Here is a 14206-nt window from a genome sequence, read left to right as displayed (position 1 = left end):
AATGAATTCAGCAAGTAGGAGGCTACAGATTAATATATAGAAATCAGTTGCATTTCTTTTTTCTTTTTTTTTTTTTGTCTTTTTGCCATTTCTAGGGCTGCTCCCATGGCATATGAAGGTTCCCAGGCTAGGGGTCGAATCAGAACTGTAGCCACCGGCCTATGCCAGCGCCACAGCAACTTGGGTTCTGAGCCATGTCTGCAACCTACACCACAGCTCATGGCAACGCCAGATCCTTAACCCACTGAGCAAGGCCAGGGACCAAACCTGCAACCTCATGTTTCCTAGTCGGATTCGTTAACCACTAAGCCACAATGGGAACTCCCATCAGTTGCATTTCTTTACACTAACTATGAAATATCAGAAAGGGAATGTAAAAAAAAAAAAAAAACTTTTAAAATTGCACCCCCAAAAATAAAATACTTAGGAATAAACCTGACCAAGGAGGTGAAATACTTATATGCTGAGAACTATAAAACATTAATAAAGGAAACTGAAGATGATATAAATAAATGGAAATATATCCTATGCTCTTGTATTGAAAGAATTAAAGAATTAATATTGTTAAAATGGCCATACTACCCAAAACAATCTTCAGATTTAACATGATCCCTATCAAATCACCATGGCATTTTTCAAAGGACTGGAACAAATAATCCTAAAATTTATATGTAACCATAAAAAGACCCAGAATTGACAAAGCAGTCCTGAGGCAAAAGAACAAAGCATGAGGCATAACCCTCTCAAACTTTTGACAATACTGAAAAGCTGCAGTAATCAAAACAGTGTGGCAGTGGCCTAAAAACAGACATATGGATCAATGGAACAGAATAGATAGCTCAGAAATAAACCCACACACCTATAGTCAATCTTTGACAAAGGAGGCAAGAACATGCAATGAAGAAAGGATAGTCTCTTCAGCAAGTGGTATTGAGAAAGCTGGATGGCCACATATAAATCAATGAAGTCAGAACACACACTTACACCATAAACAAAAATAAACTCAAAATGGCTTAAAGACATAAAATTTAAGACATAACACCATAAAACCCATAGAAGAGATCATAGGCAAAAAATTCTCTGACATAAATTGCAGCAATGCTTTCTTAGGTCGGGATCCCAAGGCAAAAGAAACAAAAGCAAAAATAAAAAAATGGGACCTAGTCAAACTTCTAAGCATTTGTACAGTAAAAGAAACCATAAAAAAAAATGAAAAGACAACCTATGAATTGGGAGAAAATATTGCAAGTGATGTGATTGACAAGGGCTTCATTTCTAAAATATTCCAACAGCTCATACAACCCAATAAGCAAAAAACAAATACCCTGATTGAAAAATGGGCACAAGACCAAAACAGACATTTCTCCAAAGAAGACCTACAGATGGCCGATAAGCACATGAAAAGATACTCAACATTGCTACTTATTAGAGAAATGCAAATCAAAACTATAATGCGGTATCACCACATACTGGTGATAATGGCCATCACTAAAATCTACAAATAAGAAATGCTGGAGAGGGTGTGGTGAGAAAAGGAACTCTCCTACACTGTTGGTGGGAATGCAAGTTGGTTCAGCCACTATGGAAAACAGTATGGTGATTTCTCATAAAACTAAGGATAGAGTTACCATATGATCCAGCAATTCCACTCCTGGGCATATATTGAGAAAAAAACTGTAATTTGAAAAAATACATATATATGTTCATAGCAGCACTATTCACAATATCCAAGACATGGAAACAACCTAAATGTCCACTGACAGATCAAAGGATAAAGATGTGGTACATGTATATAACAGAATACTACTACTCAGCCATAAAAAAAAAAGAAATAATGCCATTTGCAGTAGTATGGATGCACCTAGAGATTATTATACTATGTGAAGTAAGTCTAAAAGAGAAACACAAATACCATATGATATCACTTGTATGTGAAATATAAAATATGACACAAATGAACCAATCTATAAAATAGAAACAGACTCACAGACATAGAGAAGGGGAGGGGGCTGGGAAAGGAATGGAGTGGAAGACTGGGGTTAGCAGATGTAAGCTATTATATATGGAGGGGATAAACAAGATCCTATTGGATAGCACAGAGAACTATATCCAATGTCCTATGATAAACCCTAATGGAGAAGAATATTAAAAAGTGTACAAATATGTATAACTGAGTCACTTTCCTTCACAGCAGAACATTGTATATCATTGTACATCAACAACGTTGTGTATCAACCATACTTCAATTAAAAAATATTAAAAAAAATGTTTGGTGGAGTTCCCATTATGGCTTAGCAGGTTAAGAATCCAAGTTGTATCCAGGAGAATGTGGGTTTGATCCTTGGCCTCACTTAGTGAGTTAAGGATCTGGCATTGTGGCAAGCTGTAGCATAGATCACAGATGCGGCTCAGATTGGTGTGGCTGTGGCATAGGCCAGCAGCTGCATCTCTGATTCGACCCCTAGCCTAGGAACTTCCATATGCCTCAGATGTGGCCCTAAAAACAAGCAGGCAAAAAAATGTTTGGTGGAATTCACCAATGAGCTTGTCTGACCCTGGGATTTTCTTTGCTGGCAGGTATTAATTACTGATTCAATTTCTTGTTATAGGTCTGTTCAGATTTTCAATTTCTTCTCGGGTTGGTTTTGGTAATTTCTGTCTTTCTAGGGTTTTTTTTTCTATTTCATCTAGGTTACTCAATGTGTCAGTATGCAATTAATCATAGTATTCTCCTATTATTCTTTTCTATTTCTGTAAGATCTGAAGTAATATCCCTACTCTCATTTCTGATTTTAGTAACTTCAGTCTCTGTGCTTCCTGTCTTCCTTCCTTCCTTCTCCCTTCCTCCCGCCTCAGTCTTGTAAATGTTTATCAGTTTTGTGGGTGTTTTTCAAAGAATAAACTTTTGGTTTCAGTGATTTTCTCTATTTTTCTTTCTTTCTTTCTTTCTTTTTTCTTTTTTAGGGCTGTATCTGTGGCCTATGGAGGTTCCCAGGCTACGGGTCTAATCAGAGCTGTAGCCACCAGCCTATACCCCAGCCACAGCAATGCCAGATCTGAGCTGTGTCTGTGACCTACACCACACCTCACGGCAATGCCGGATCCTTAACCCACTGAGTGAAGCCAGGGATCGAACCCACAACCTCATGGTTCCTAGTAGGATTTGTTTCCGCTGAGCCATAATGGGAACTTCCAGTTTTCTCATTTTTCTATTCTTTCATTTATCTTCACTTTAATCTTTACATCCTTCTTTTTAACTAGCTTTGTGTTTAAGTTGCATTTCACTTATAATTTTTGAGTGTGTTGTTTAATTTCCACATTTTTGTTAATTTTCCAGTTTTACTTCTGTTATTGATATATAGTTTCATTTAATTGTAGTCAGAGAAGATAATTTATAAGATTTTAATCTTCTAAAACTTGGTAAGACTTTTGTGCCCTAATATATGGTCTATTCCAGAGAATGTTCTATGTGCACTTGAGAAAAATGTGTATTATGCTATTGCTGGGTAGAGTGTTCTATATATGTCTGCTGGGTCTAGTTGATTTATAGTGTTGGTCAAGTCCTCTGTTTCCTTACTGATAGTCTTCTAGTGTTCTATTAATTACTGAAAGTTGAGTACTGGAATCTACAACTATGAATATAGACTCCAATTCTGTCAGTTTTTGCTTCAGATACTTTGGTGCTCTATTGTTAGGTATGTATATACATTTATAACTGTTATATCTTCTTGATAGATTGACCATTTTAACAATATATAATGTCTTCCTTTGTCTCTTGTAACAATTTTTGTCTTAAGTCAATTTTGTCTCATATTAGCATAGCTACTACACCTCTCTTTTGGTGGCTATTTATGGTTTTGCTCTAAAGTCAGTCTCCTATAGCATACTGTTGCATCATGTTCTTTTTATTCATTCTTTTAGTATCTACCTTTTATCAGAGGTTAATCCACTTTCATATAAAGTAATTAATGATAACGGAAAACTCACTTATGACATTTTCCTCTTTTTACATGTAATAGCATATTTGTTTTTAAATTCCTCTATTACTACATTCAAATGTTTTCTTGGTATACTATTTTTATTCTCTTCCCATTTCTTTTTTTTTTTTTTTTTTGAGGTACTTAACAGTTCTAAAACAATTTTAATCAACTTAGAAGAAACAGATGCACATCTCAAAACACAGCAGAAATGATCTGGGCCTGTTCCTCACATCCAAGGCATATTCCCCTTCCCATTTCTTTTTCTATATTTTGTTTAGTATTTTTCTTTATTGGTTACCCAGGGAATTAAAATTACTATCTGAATTTTCTAAACTCAAATGTGAATCAATACCAATTTAGTTTTTTGTTTTTTGGGGTTTTTTTTGTTTGTTTGTTTATTTTTGTTTTTTGTCTTGTTGTTGTTGTTGTTGCTATTTCTTGGGCCGCTCCCGCGGCATATGGAGGTTCCCAGGCTAGGGGTTGAATCGGAGCTGTAGCCACCGGCCTACGCCAGAGCCACAGCAACGCGGGATCTGAGCCGCGTCTGCAACCTACACCACAGCTCACGGCAACGCCGGATCCTTAACCCACTGAGCAAGGCCAGGGACCGAACCCGCAACCTTATGGTTCCTAGTCGGATTTGTTAACCACTGCGCCACGACGGGAACTCCCCCAATTTAGTTTTAACAGTACAAAAAACTCTGTTCCTTTTCAGCTTCATTTCCTCCTTTATGTTATCATTGTCACAAATTACATCTTTATATATTGTGTTCCAATGAACATATAATTATTGTTTTTATGAATTAAAAAACATAAATGAGTTAAAAACCAAAAACTTCAACAATTTTGGCTTTTATATTTACCTATGTTTACCTTTACCATTGTTCTTTATTCCTTCATATGTCTTCAAGTTACTTTCTAGCGTCCTTTTATTTTAGCCTGAGGGACTCCCTTTAGCATTTCTTGTAGAGCAGGTGTACTAGTGATTACCTCCATAGTTTTTGTTTGTCTGGGAAAGTCTTAACTCCTTTTTAATTTTTGAAGGTTAATTTTGATGGATACAGAATTCTTAGTTGACAGGTTTGTCAGGGTTTTTTCCTCTGCACTTTAAATATGTCATCCCACTGTCTTCTGGCTTCCAGATTTTTGGAGAAGAAATCAGCTATAAACCTTATTGAGGATATCTTGTACATGATTAATTGCTTCTTTCTTGCTGCTGTCACAACTCTCTTTGTCTTTGTCATTTGACAGTTTTACTGTAATATGTCTTGGCATGGATCTCTTTGAATTTATTCTGCTCAGAGTTTGTTGAGTTCCTTGGATGTATATATTCATGTCTTCTATCATATCTGGGAATTTTTCAGCCCTTATTTCTTCAAATATTGTTTCTACACCTTTCTCTTTTTTTCTGGGATTCCCATTATGCACATGTTAATATGCTTTATTGTATACCAGAGGTCACTTAGGCTCTGTTCATTTTATTAATTCTCTTCTCTTCAGTAAATTTTTTTTCTTTATAAAGCCACACCCATGATATATGGAAGTCCCAGGCTAGAGGTCGAATTGGAGCTGCCACTTCGGGCTTACACTACACTACAGCCATGGCAAGGTGGGATCTGAGCTGCATCTATCACTACACCACAGCTTGCAGCAATGCTAGATCCTTAACCCATTGAGTGAGGCCAGGGATCAAATCCACATCCTTTTGGACACTGTGTTGGGTTCTTAACCCACTGAGCCACAATGGGAACTCCAGTTTTAATTATTGTACTTTTCATTTCTAAATTTTATATTTGGTTCCTTTTCATTATTTCTGTCTCTTTGATATTCTCCATCTGATGAGACATTGTTTTCCTGGCTCCCTTTAGTTCTTTGTCCATGTTTCCTTTAGCTGTTTAAGCATGTTTAAGATAGATGTTTTAAAGTCTTTTTATAATAATTTCAATGTCTGGGTTTCCTTAAGGAAACTTTCTATCAGTTTTTCTTTTTTCTTTTTCCCCTGTGAATGGTCCATACTTTGTCTCTTTGCATGTCTTTTAAAAAAAAAAAAAAAACTGGATATTTTGAATTTTATAATGTGGCAACTCTGGAAGATTTTCCTCCTCCATGCTATTTGTTGTTGTAACCTGTTGTAGGTTGTTGCTTTTTATTTAGTGACATTTCTAAACTATTTCTGTAAAGTTTGTTATCTTTGTCATGTGTGGCACTGAAACCTGTGTTCCATTAACTTAGTTCATCTACTGTTTTGACAAAGTTTGGCTCAAATGCTTGGCGCCAAGGAGAGAAAAAAAGAAAAATGTAACCTTCCAGTCTTTGCCAGTTGGCTCTGTGTTGGGACACTCCAACACTTAGCCAGGCCATTTACGACTCTGCCTTATCCTTTACTTCTTGCTCATATGAAGCCTGACATTCAGCCAGAAATGAAAGCTTAAGGGTCTTCTCAGTTCTCCTCTGAGCATGTATCCAGACCTGGGCATACACTTAGGCTTTTCAATTCTCCAGTACACATGGAAGCTTTTAAAATTTCTTATTCCCCATGATCTTATTTTCCAATTTCTTCCTTCCCAGGCTTTTTGAGTTTGTCTTATTATCCCTTCCACAGGGTACCACATCCAATCCTTTTGATTCTAAATACCTTTAGCAAAAGCCTCCCAAGAGTTGCCCCAGCCCTGGGAACTCTCTGGGTTGGGCAAATCAAAAGTAAGCTTTCATTCTTATCATTGATGGAGCTGCCAGAGTGGAAAAATTTCCACAACTCTTGGGAACAGGTCCATACTTTCTCTAGCACTAGCAACTTGTACCAGGTGTGCAGCTGCCATCTTCATGGCTGCCACCAATCTGGGATGTGAGGAATGATAAGATAAGTGAATGACTGAAAACTCCACAATATGTTCTTCTTACAATGTAACAGCTTCTTTCTTCCTTAATTTTTCCCCTAGTTGTTATAATTTTTTAAAAAACTAAAGTTCTGCAAAGGTTGTTTTTGACAATTTCTGAAAGTTTATTAGTTGCTTTTGTGGAGTTCTCCCTGAAATTCCCTACTCTACCATTTGCAGTGATGTCAGTCCTGAATTGAAATTATAAATCGACTGCATTTAGTACCTAAATTTAAAATTTATGGATTAAGCATATTTAGTTCAAGTGAAGAAATAGAATGAGTCAGGCAGCTGCTAAAGGCCCAGCTGAATATTCCCCCATAGAAAGTGTGCAATGGTTACTATTTCAATCAATAGGAAGGGCTGGGCTCCTTTTGATAGGTTTAATGCTTTTCCTAACCTATCAAAGCTACTTTTGTTTCATTGGTTAATGTTCTTAAAGTCTATCTGAATCCTCTGCTGGCTCCCCAAACTGAATTTCCCAAAGTTTTCAGAATGACAGAGAAAGATTTTTCCTCCTAAGTTCTCTTCTTAAAATGAGGGGTGGGAAATACTAGGTAGTTACAGTACCTGCTTGGCCCACTGAGTTTGGATTTGAACACCTGAGTCTAGGTAGAGTGAGGGCATGTTTGCTGGCTCTTGACATGAGCTTGAGAATAAAGACTGACTTATGGAAATCGCTCAGAATCTGGGTCCTAATTGCCAAATGGAAAAGAATCTTTTCTACTGTGTGGGGGCGGGGAGAAAAGAGGGGGAAATTTTAGAGAAAAATTAAAAGACAAAAGCATTAGATTTAATGTCCATCTAATATGAAGTCTAAAAGAAGAAAACAGAAGATAAAAAGGAAGAAATAACCAATAAATTTAAATAAAAATTATCTGAGCCAAATAATGTTTTGATTGTTTAGACTAAAAAAATCACTTAATACTGAGAAATACTGAAAAGAGAAACAAACTTAAAGCCATTCTGCTAAAAATTTGTGAATTTCAAAATAAGAATAAAATCCTGCAAATTTCTATAGGGAAATAAACTCATTCCTAAAAGAAGTGAGAGTCAAACTGCACTAGATTTCTCATCTGCAAAACTAAATGTAAAAAAAAAAAAAAAATGGAAAATGACCACAAAGTACTGAGAGGAAAAGGTTTAGAACTAAAAATTCTAAACTTACACAAACTTTTATTCAAATGCTAGGTCACAATAAGGTTGCTACTACTGGAAGTAAAATTATTCCAATGGAATATACTCTATATTCAGCCTTTCTTTAAAAATTACTTGAAGATATACTCTTTAAGTTTCATTTCTGGCAATACTGTGAAACATTTATCCTGAAAAACCTACCACTATAAAACACCTAGAAAGGCCAGTTAAGATGTAACAAACATCCTTTTTAACGCATACCTGAGTGTACAAGAAAGTAGAGAGAAATTCCACAGCCAAAAAATAAAAAAGGAAATATAGACAGGAAAGCAGCAAGATGGGCTGGAGTTACTGAGAGCTGTAGTTGCACTGAAGGTATCTCAGGAAAACCCAAATTTAAACATCTTTAGACTCACACCAAGTAAGGAGTTGAACCTGAGCTTCTTTAATAAAGGTGAGACATTTGAAGAGCTATATTCTCAATGAAGGAGTGGAAAAGAGAAATAATTAAGAATCTTATGGAACCAGAGATTCTCATACTAAGTCAGAGAAAGACAAATACCATACAATGTCACAAATATGGAATCTAAAATATGGCACAAATGAACCTATCTAACAAAATAGAAACAAACTCACAGACATAGAAAACAGACTTGTGGAGTTCCCATCGTGGCTCAGTGGTTAATGAATCCGACTAGGAACCATGAGGTTGTGGGTTCGATCCCTGGCCTTGCTCAGTGGGTTAAGGATCCGGTGTTGCCGTGAGCTGTGGTGTAGCTCTGGCGTAGGCCAGCAGCTACAGCTCTGATTAGACCCCTCGCCTGGGAACCTCCATATGCCATGGGTGCAGCCCCAGAAAGGGCAAAAAGACCAAAAAAAAAAAAAAAAAAAGAAAACAGACACGTGGTTGCCAAGGGGGAGGGAGGATGGACTGGGATGGACTGGGAGTTTGGCATTAGTAGATGCAAACTATTACATTTAGAATGGATAATCAATGAAGTCCTACTGTATACCTCAAGGAACTATGTATAATCTCTTGGGATAGACCATTATAAGAAAAAATATGTATACACACACACAGACACATGTACATGGCTACATCATTTTGCTATACAACAGAAATTGGCACAACACTGTAAATCAACTACACTTTAATAAAAAAGGGAAAAAAGAATCTTAACTATCTTGATCTGGGGTATAAGTGATAAATGAGTCTTCCTGGAGATTTCTTGTTTTGGCCATACCCATAGCATATGTGAAGTTTCTGGGCCAGGGATCAAACCCACACCACAGCAGTGACCAGAGCCATAGCAGTGATAATGCCAGATCCTTAAACCATTGTGCCATAAAGGGACTTCTCCCTGAAGAATTTTTTTTTTTTTAAGGGCTGCACCTGAGGCATATAGAAATTCTCAGGTTAGGAGCTGAAGAGGAGCTTCAGCTGCTGGCCACAGCCACAGCAATGCCAGATCCAAGCTGCAACTCACAGCAATGCCAGATCCTTAATCCACTGAGCAAGGCCAGGGATCAAACTTGCATCCTCATGGATAATAGCCAGGTTTGTAACCCACTGAGCCACAACAGGAACTCCCTAAACATAACTTTTATATGCGCCAAGAAACCAAAAACTTCTTGTGACTCACTTTACTGTGGTGCTCTGGAACCCAATCTGCAGTATCTCTAAGGTATGAGCAGAAATGTTCTAAGTAACACTATTAATAATAGCTCCACACTGGCAACTACCCAAAAGTCTATCAACAGTAGAAATAATGGAGAAATAAATTATGGAATATTTACACAATGGATACTATACAGCAATAAGGATGAATGGATCATAATTACATAGAATATGGATAAATCTCACAAATACAATGTTGAAGAAAGAAGCCAACAACAAAAGAGTATATCGTGCATGGCTCCATTTACATAAAATTCAAAAACAGTCAAAACTAATGTACAATGTTGGAAGTCAGGATAGGGATCAACCTTGGTGAGGGACAGTGACTTGAAGAAGGCATACGGGAGGTTTCTGGGGTGCTGAAAGTGTTTGTTTCTTGATCAGGGTAATGATTACATAGATGTGTTTATTTTGTGAAAAGTTACTGATCTGTACTTATTATTCTCCATTTTTCTGTATAAATGTTATTTCTGTAATGTGCTTTTTTGAAAAGAAGGTGTGGAGGGCCTAGATGATACTATGGTTGGTGACCTTATGCCACTGACTGAGGAATCTGACAGATATTCCATTTCTTTGCACATAACTTTTAGAAAATAAAGCAAAACAAAAAGGTAATAACTGGTAGAACAGACATTGAAAGTAAAACTTTCAACTGATAGATACATGGAGAAAGTAGGTGGAAGAAGTGATGTATAACAAAATACATTTCTTTGGTTGACTAGTCTTTCTTCTTCTGCCTTGATTCTCTATTAAAGTTTAATAATGTTGGGAGTAGTGATAAACTATGATGTTAGATAACACTGAATTTATTGATCACTTTCAAAAAAGAGATTATGGTGCTTTTACTCTGTCTGCACCAATTTCAACTTCTTTAGGAATAAAGCCCACTATCCTGGAATGAGAAGAGACAAGAGAAACTCATTTTAGCTGTTCTTTTCCAAAGGTATCTTCCAACCCCTCCTGTAACACTGACTCAGACAACTACATTGAAGTGAATGATTTGATCACCCAGATACCCTCTAAAGTACAAATACAAGATATTACTATGGAGCTACACTGTCCACTGTGTAATGATTGGTTCCGTGATCCACTGATGCTAACCTGTGGCCACAACTTCTGCCAATCTTGTATCGAGAACTTTTGGAAGCAAGAAGCAAAAGAAACATTCTGTCCTGAGTGTAAGATGCTATGTCAATACAGCAACTGTACATTTAACCTTGTACTGGAGAAGCTGATAGAGAAGATTAAGAAGCTACCCCTACTCAAGGGTCATCCACAGTGCCAAGAGCATGGAGAAAACCTAAAACTGTTCAGTAAGCCAGATGGGAAACTGATATGCTTTCAATGCAAAGATGCTCGGTTGTCTGTGGGGCAATCTAAAGAGTTCCTGCAGATCGCTGATGCTGTCCGTTTCTTCACGGTGGGTGAGCCCTGGGTCTTGAGCAATTTCTTAAGAAAGCTGGGAAAAATCTTTTGTAGAGCTTCTTCTCTCTCCCAATCCCACCCCTTTATTCAAATGATTGTTAGAAAGCTCAGAGTGCTCAGAAAATACAATGTATCTTGCTAAGTTATTTCTCTAGAGTTGCTGATCATAGGAAAGCAGTAAAGGAGCATTGATCTATCTACTCCCTCAACCAAGCAAATATTTACATAAATCCTACCTTGACGGCATTCTACTAAACACTGTACAGAATATGGATATTGCTTTTGTTATAAAATCCTGAAATTTAGTCAAGTTTAAATTGAATAAAACAACAGAAGCAATATGAGCTGGTCTATTATTGATAGTTAAATTCTTTTGTCACATTTGTAATCACAAATATTTGGAATTTCAGAGAAGTTTAGAGAAAATTGAAATTGGGGAAGGCATGGTGAAAGAAAGCTTGAAGTGGGAAATCATTTGAATTTGGATGGGCAGAAGGAAGAAATGAGTGTTCTAAGTGAGAACAATGTAAGTAAAAGTATAGATAGAACAGTGTAACTAGAGTAGAAAATGTATATATGTATAGTATATATTATATATATACTATATATATAATATATGGTATTTATTATACTATACATATATAGTATAGTTTTATTATCTTCCTCAAACCCTGGTGGTTAGTTAAAAAGAGTATAAAACTAAGTTTTTCTTCTGCTTGTAATTTTCTTCACAATTTTTGGAAGAGATAGGAACTATGATACAGGGGAAAGGAGATTACTGTAGTAAGAGCTTGCTTTTTTTCCCTGACACCCTGGGGCTTTGGAGGAGATGTTCTTTAGGGCCTTTCATCTCCCAATTAGCATGGGTTAATTCTATGTGGTATTCCCAGGAGGAGCTTATCATCCATCAGGGTCAACTGGAGGCAACCCTGAAGGAGCTTCAGTCCCTGAGGAACATGCAAAAAGACGCTATTGCTGCTTACAAGGTGAGGAGCAGGGTAGAAGGGTAATGAGATAGAACTGGAATATACCCTCCTTGTAAATTCCGCCACATAAAGGTGGAGAGGTACCTTTACATATATTATCGATGCACTAAATGGAACCTGGGCTATAGAAGCAGAAAACAGACACTGTAAGGTGGAAAGAAATATGGCAGTGGAGTAGGTCCCCAATAGCTGATCAACAGAAAGAGCAGACTGACCTTTCCCCTAAATATGCTGATCCTTTTGATGGTAGAGTCACCAGGTGATTGCTGTAGGGTTGTGATCTGTCTGATGTTTCCTACTATCTATGGCAAAATAAGGAATTTATTTTTTTAAAGTCCACTAAAAATTTCTGTGTCCAAAGAAATACTTTTCTTTGGGCTTAAAACCAGGCTACCTCTGAACCAAGTTCTCTTGGATTGCTGGCTTTTCTCATTTTATCTTTCCTACCTTCCCCAAAACTAAATAAAGCTATTGCTTATACTTTCAACTTCACAGGAGCTCTAGGATGACAATAATGGTTAGAGACTTGGGAAATCAGGTCCTAGGTAGAGGGAATAAATTGGGAGTTCTGTTTCTTCATTAATTATTCTATGAAAGAGAATCTCCTCTGGCATTTGGCATCTGGAAAAAACATGTACAGTGAGAGAAAAGAAGGATAGATGGAAATAATGATGTCTCAAGAGAATCTTGTTCCTATTTGTAAGAGTTCCTAGTTCAGCCATTACAGTCAACATTTATTCATTCAACAAATATTTATTGAGTGGGTCATGCATAAGAGACACTATATTCCTACTATGGTGGGAGATAGATGTTAATTAATCCTACAATAACAATAAAATAACAACTGTGATAACTACTACAAATGAAAATATAGTATGAGAGCATATAAATGGAGAACCTAACCTATACTGAGTGTTCTCTGAAGAAGCTACTTATTAAAAATTGAGAATTAAAAGGATAAATATTTTCCTTAGTCTAGTGAACAGGGTGAGGGGAATATGAAGGTTTTGGCCAGAAAGTTCTATGAAGAGGAAAGAGCATATGGAAAAGTCCTGAGACAGGAAGTTAGCTGCTATGTTAAACAGAGAGAAGGCCAAGTAAGCTGGGTCATGGTAAGCAAGATGAGACTGAAGATCAGGCAGATATGGGACTAATCATGTAGATAATATATCATGTGTAGATCATGTTAGGAATTTTGAACTTCATCTTGAGAATAATCAGAAGCCATTAAAGGGTTTAAACAGGACATGGTTCCACTCTATTTTGAAAGCATCAGTCTGGTGGCCGTGTGGAATATGCGCTAGAGAAAGCCAATAACAGAGATAATGGTTAGAAGAGTGCTACTGCAGAGAACAATGATGGCTTGGACTAGAAAAACAGGAGATATAGAAAGAAATAAATAGCTTCAGTGTATGCTTCCAAGATAAAAATTACCCACATGTGGTGATTAATTAGACAAAAGAGGTAAGTGGTGATATCAAACAGACAGTTGGATATAGGAATCTGGGGGTCAAAAGCTGGTCTAGACTGAAAATAAGAAGTCCATGTATAGATTGTATTTAAAGTTGTGAGAGGAGAGGCTATTACATAGAAAGAGAATGTAGAATGAGAAGGGGAAACAGCCCAGGACAGAATATCAAGTAATCTAATATTTAGGGCTTGGTTAGAGACAGAACCAACAAAACTGAAAAACAGTAGTTAAATAGGTAAAAAGAAAACTGGAAAAGTCTGACCTAGAGGACAGTGAGAGTTTAAGAGTGCAATTAGGAGTTCCCATTGTGGTGTAGCAGAAACAAATCTGACTAGGAACCGTGAGGTTGCAGGTTTGATCCCTGGCCTCACTCGTGTCTTAAGGATCTGGTGTTGCCATGAGCTGTGGTGTAGGCTGGCAGCTACATCTCTGATTTGGCCCCTAGCCTGGGAACCTCCATACGCCGAGGGTGCATCTCTAAAAAGCAAAAAAACAAAACAAAACAGAGCGCAATTATAATGACTGACCATAGAATAAGCTGGGTAAGAGGGTCACTGAATGGAAGTATTCATTGACACCCAATAATTGTTGCAGTAGGAGTTCCTGAGTAAATAAGCATAAAAAATAAATTTTGGACGTTTATAATTGCTGGG

The 14206-nt window shown here is 37.0% G+C and overlaps 1 protein-coding gene across 3 annotated transcripts in view; it reads left to right on the top strand.

Moving 5' to 3' along the window:
* Positions 1-14206, top strand: part of TRIM69 (tripartite motif containing 69) — a 47330-nt gene that overhangs the window by 8645 nt on the left and 24479 nt on the right. For 2 of the 3 annotated variants that reach the window (XM_047769450.1, XM_047769449.1), the window contains exon 2: positions 11987-12082. In XM_047769450.1, coding sequence (XP_047625406.1) covers positions 11987-12082 — 96 coding nt within the window. Of the gene's footprint in view, positions 1-10614; positions 11092-11986; positions 12083-14206 lie in introns of all 3 variants that reach the window. The other variant, XM_047769447.1, reaches the window with a different exon arrangement.

The sequence above is a fragment of the Phacochoerus africanus genome, chromosome 2 (genome assembly GCF_016906955.1).
Source record: "Phacochoerus africanus isolate WHEZ1 chromosome 2, ROS_Pafr_v1, whole genome shotgun sequence".
NCBI lineage: Eukaryota > Metazoa > Chordata > Mammalia > Artiodactyla > Suidae > Phacochoerus > Phacochoerus africanus.
The sequence above is the reverse complement of the archived record's forward strand: the minus strand, read 5'-3'. Positions and strand labels throughout refer to the sequence as shown.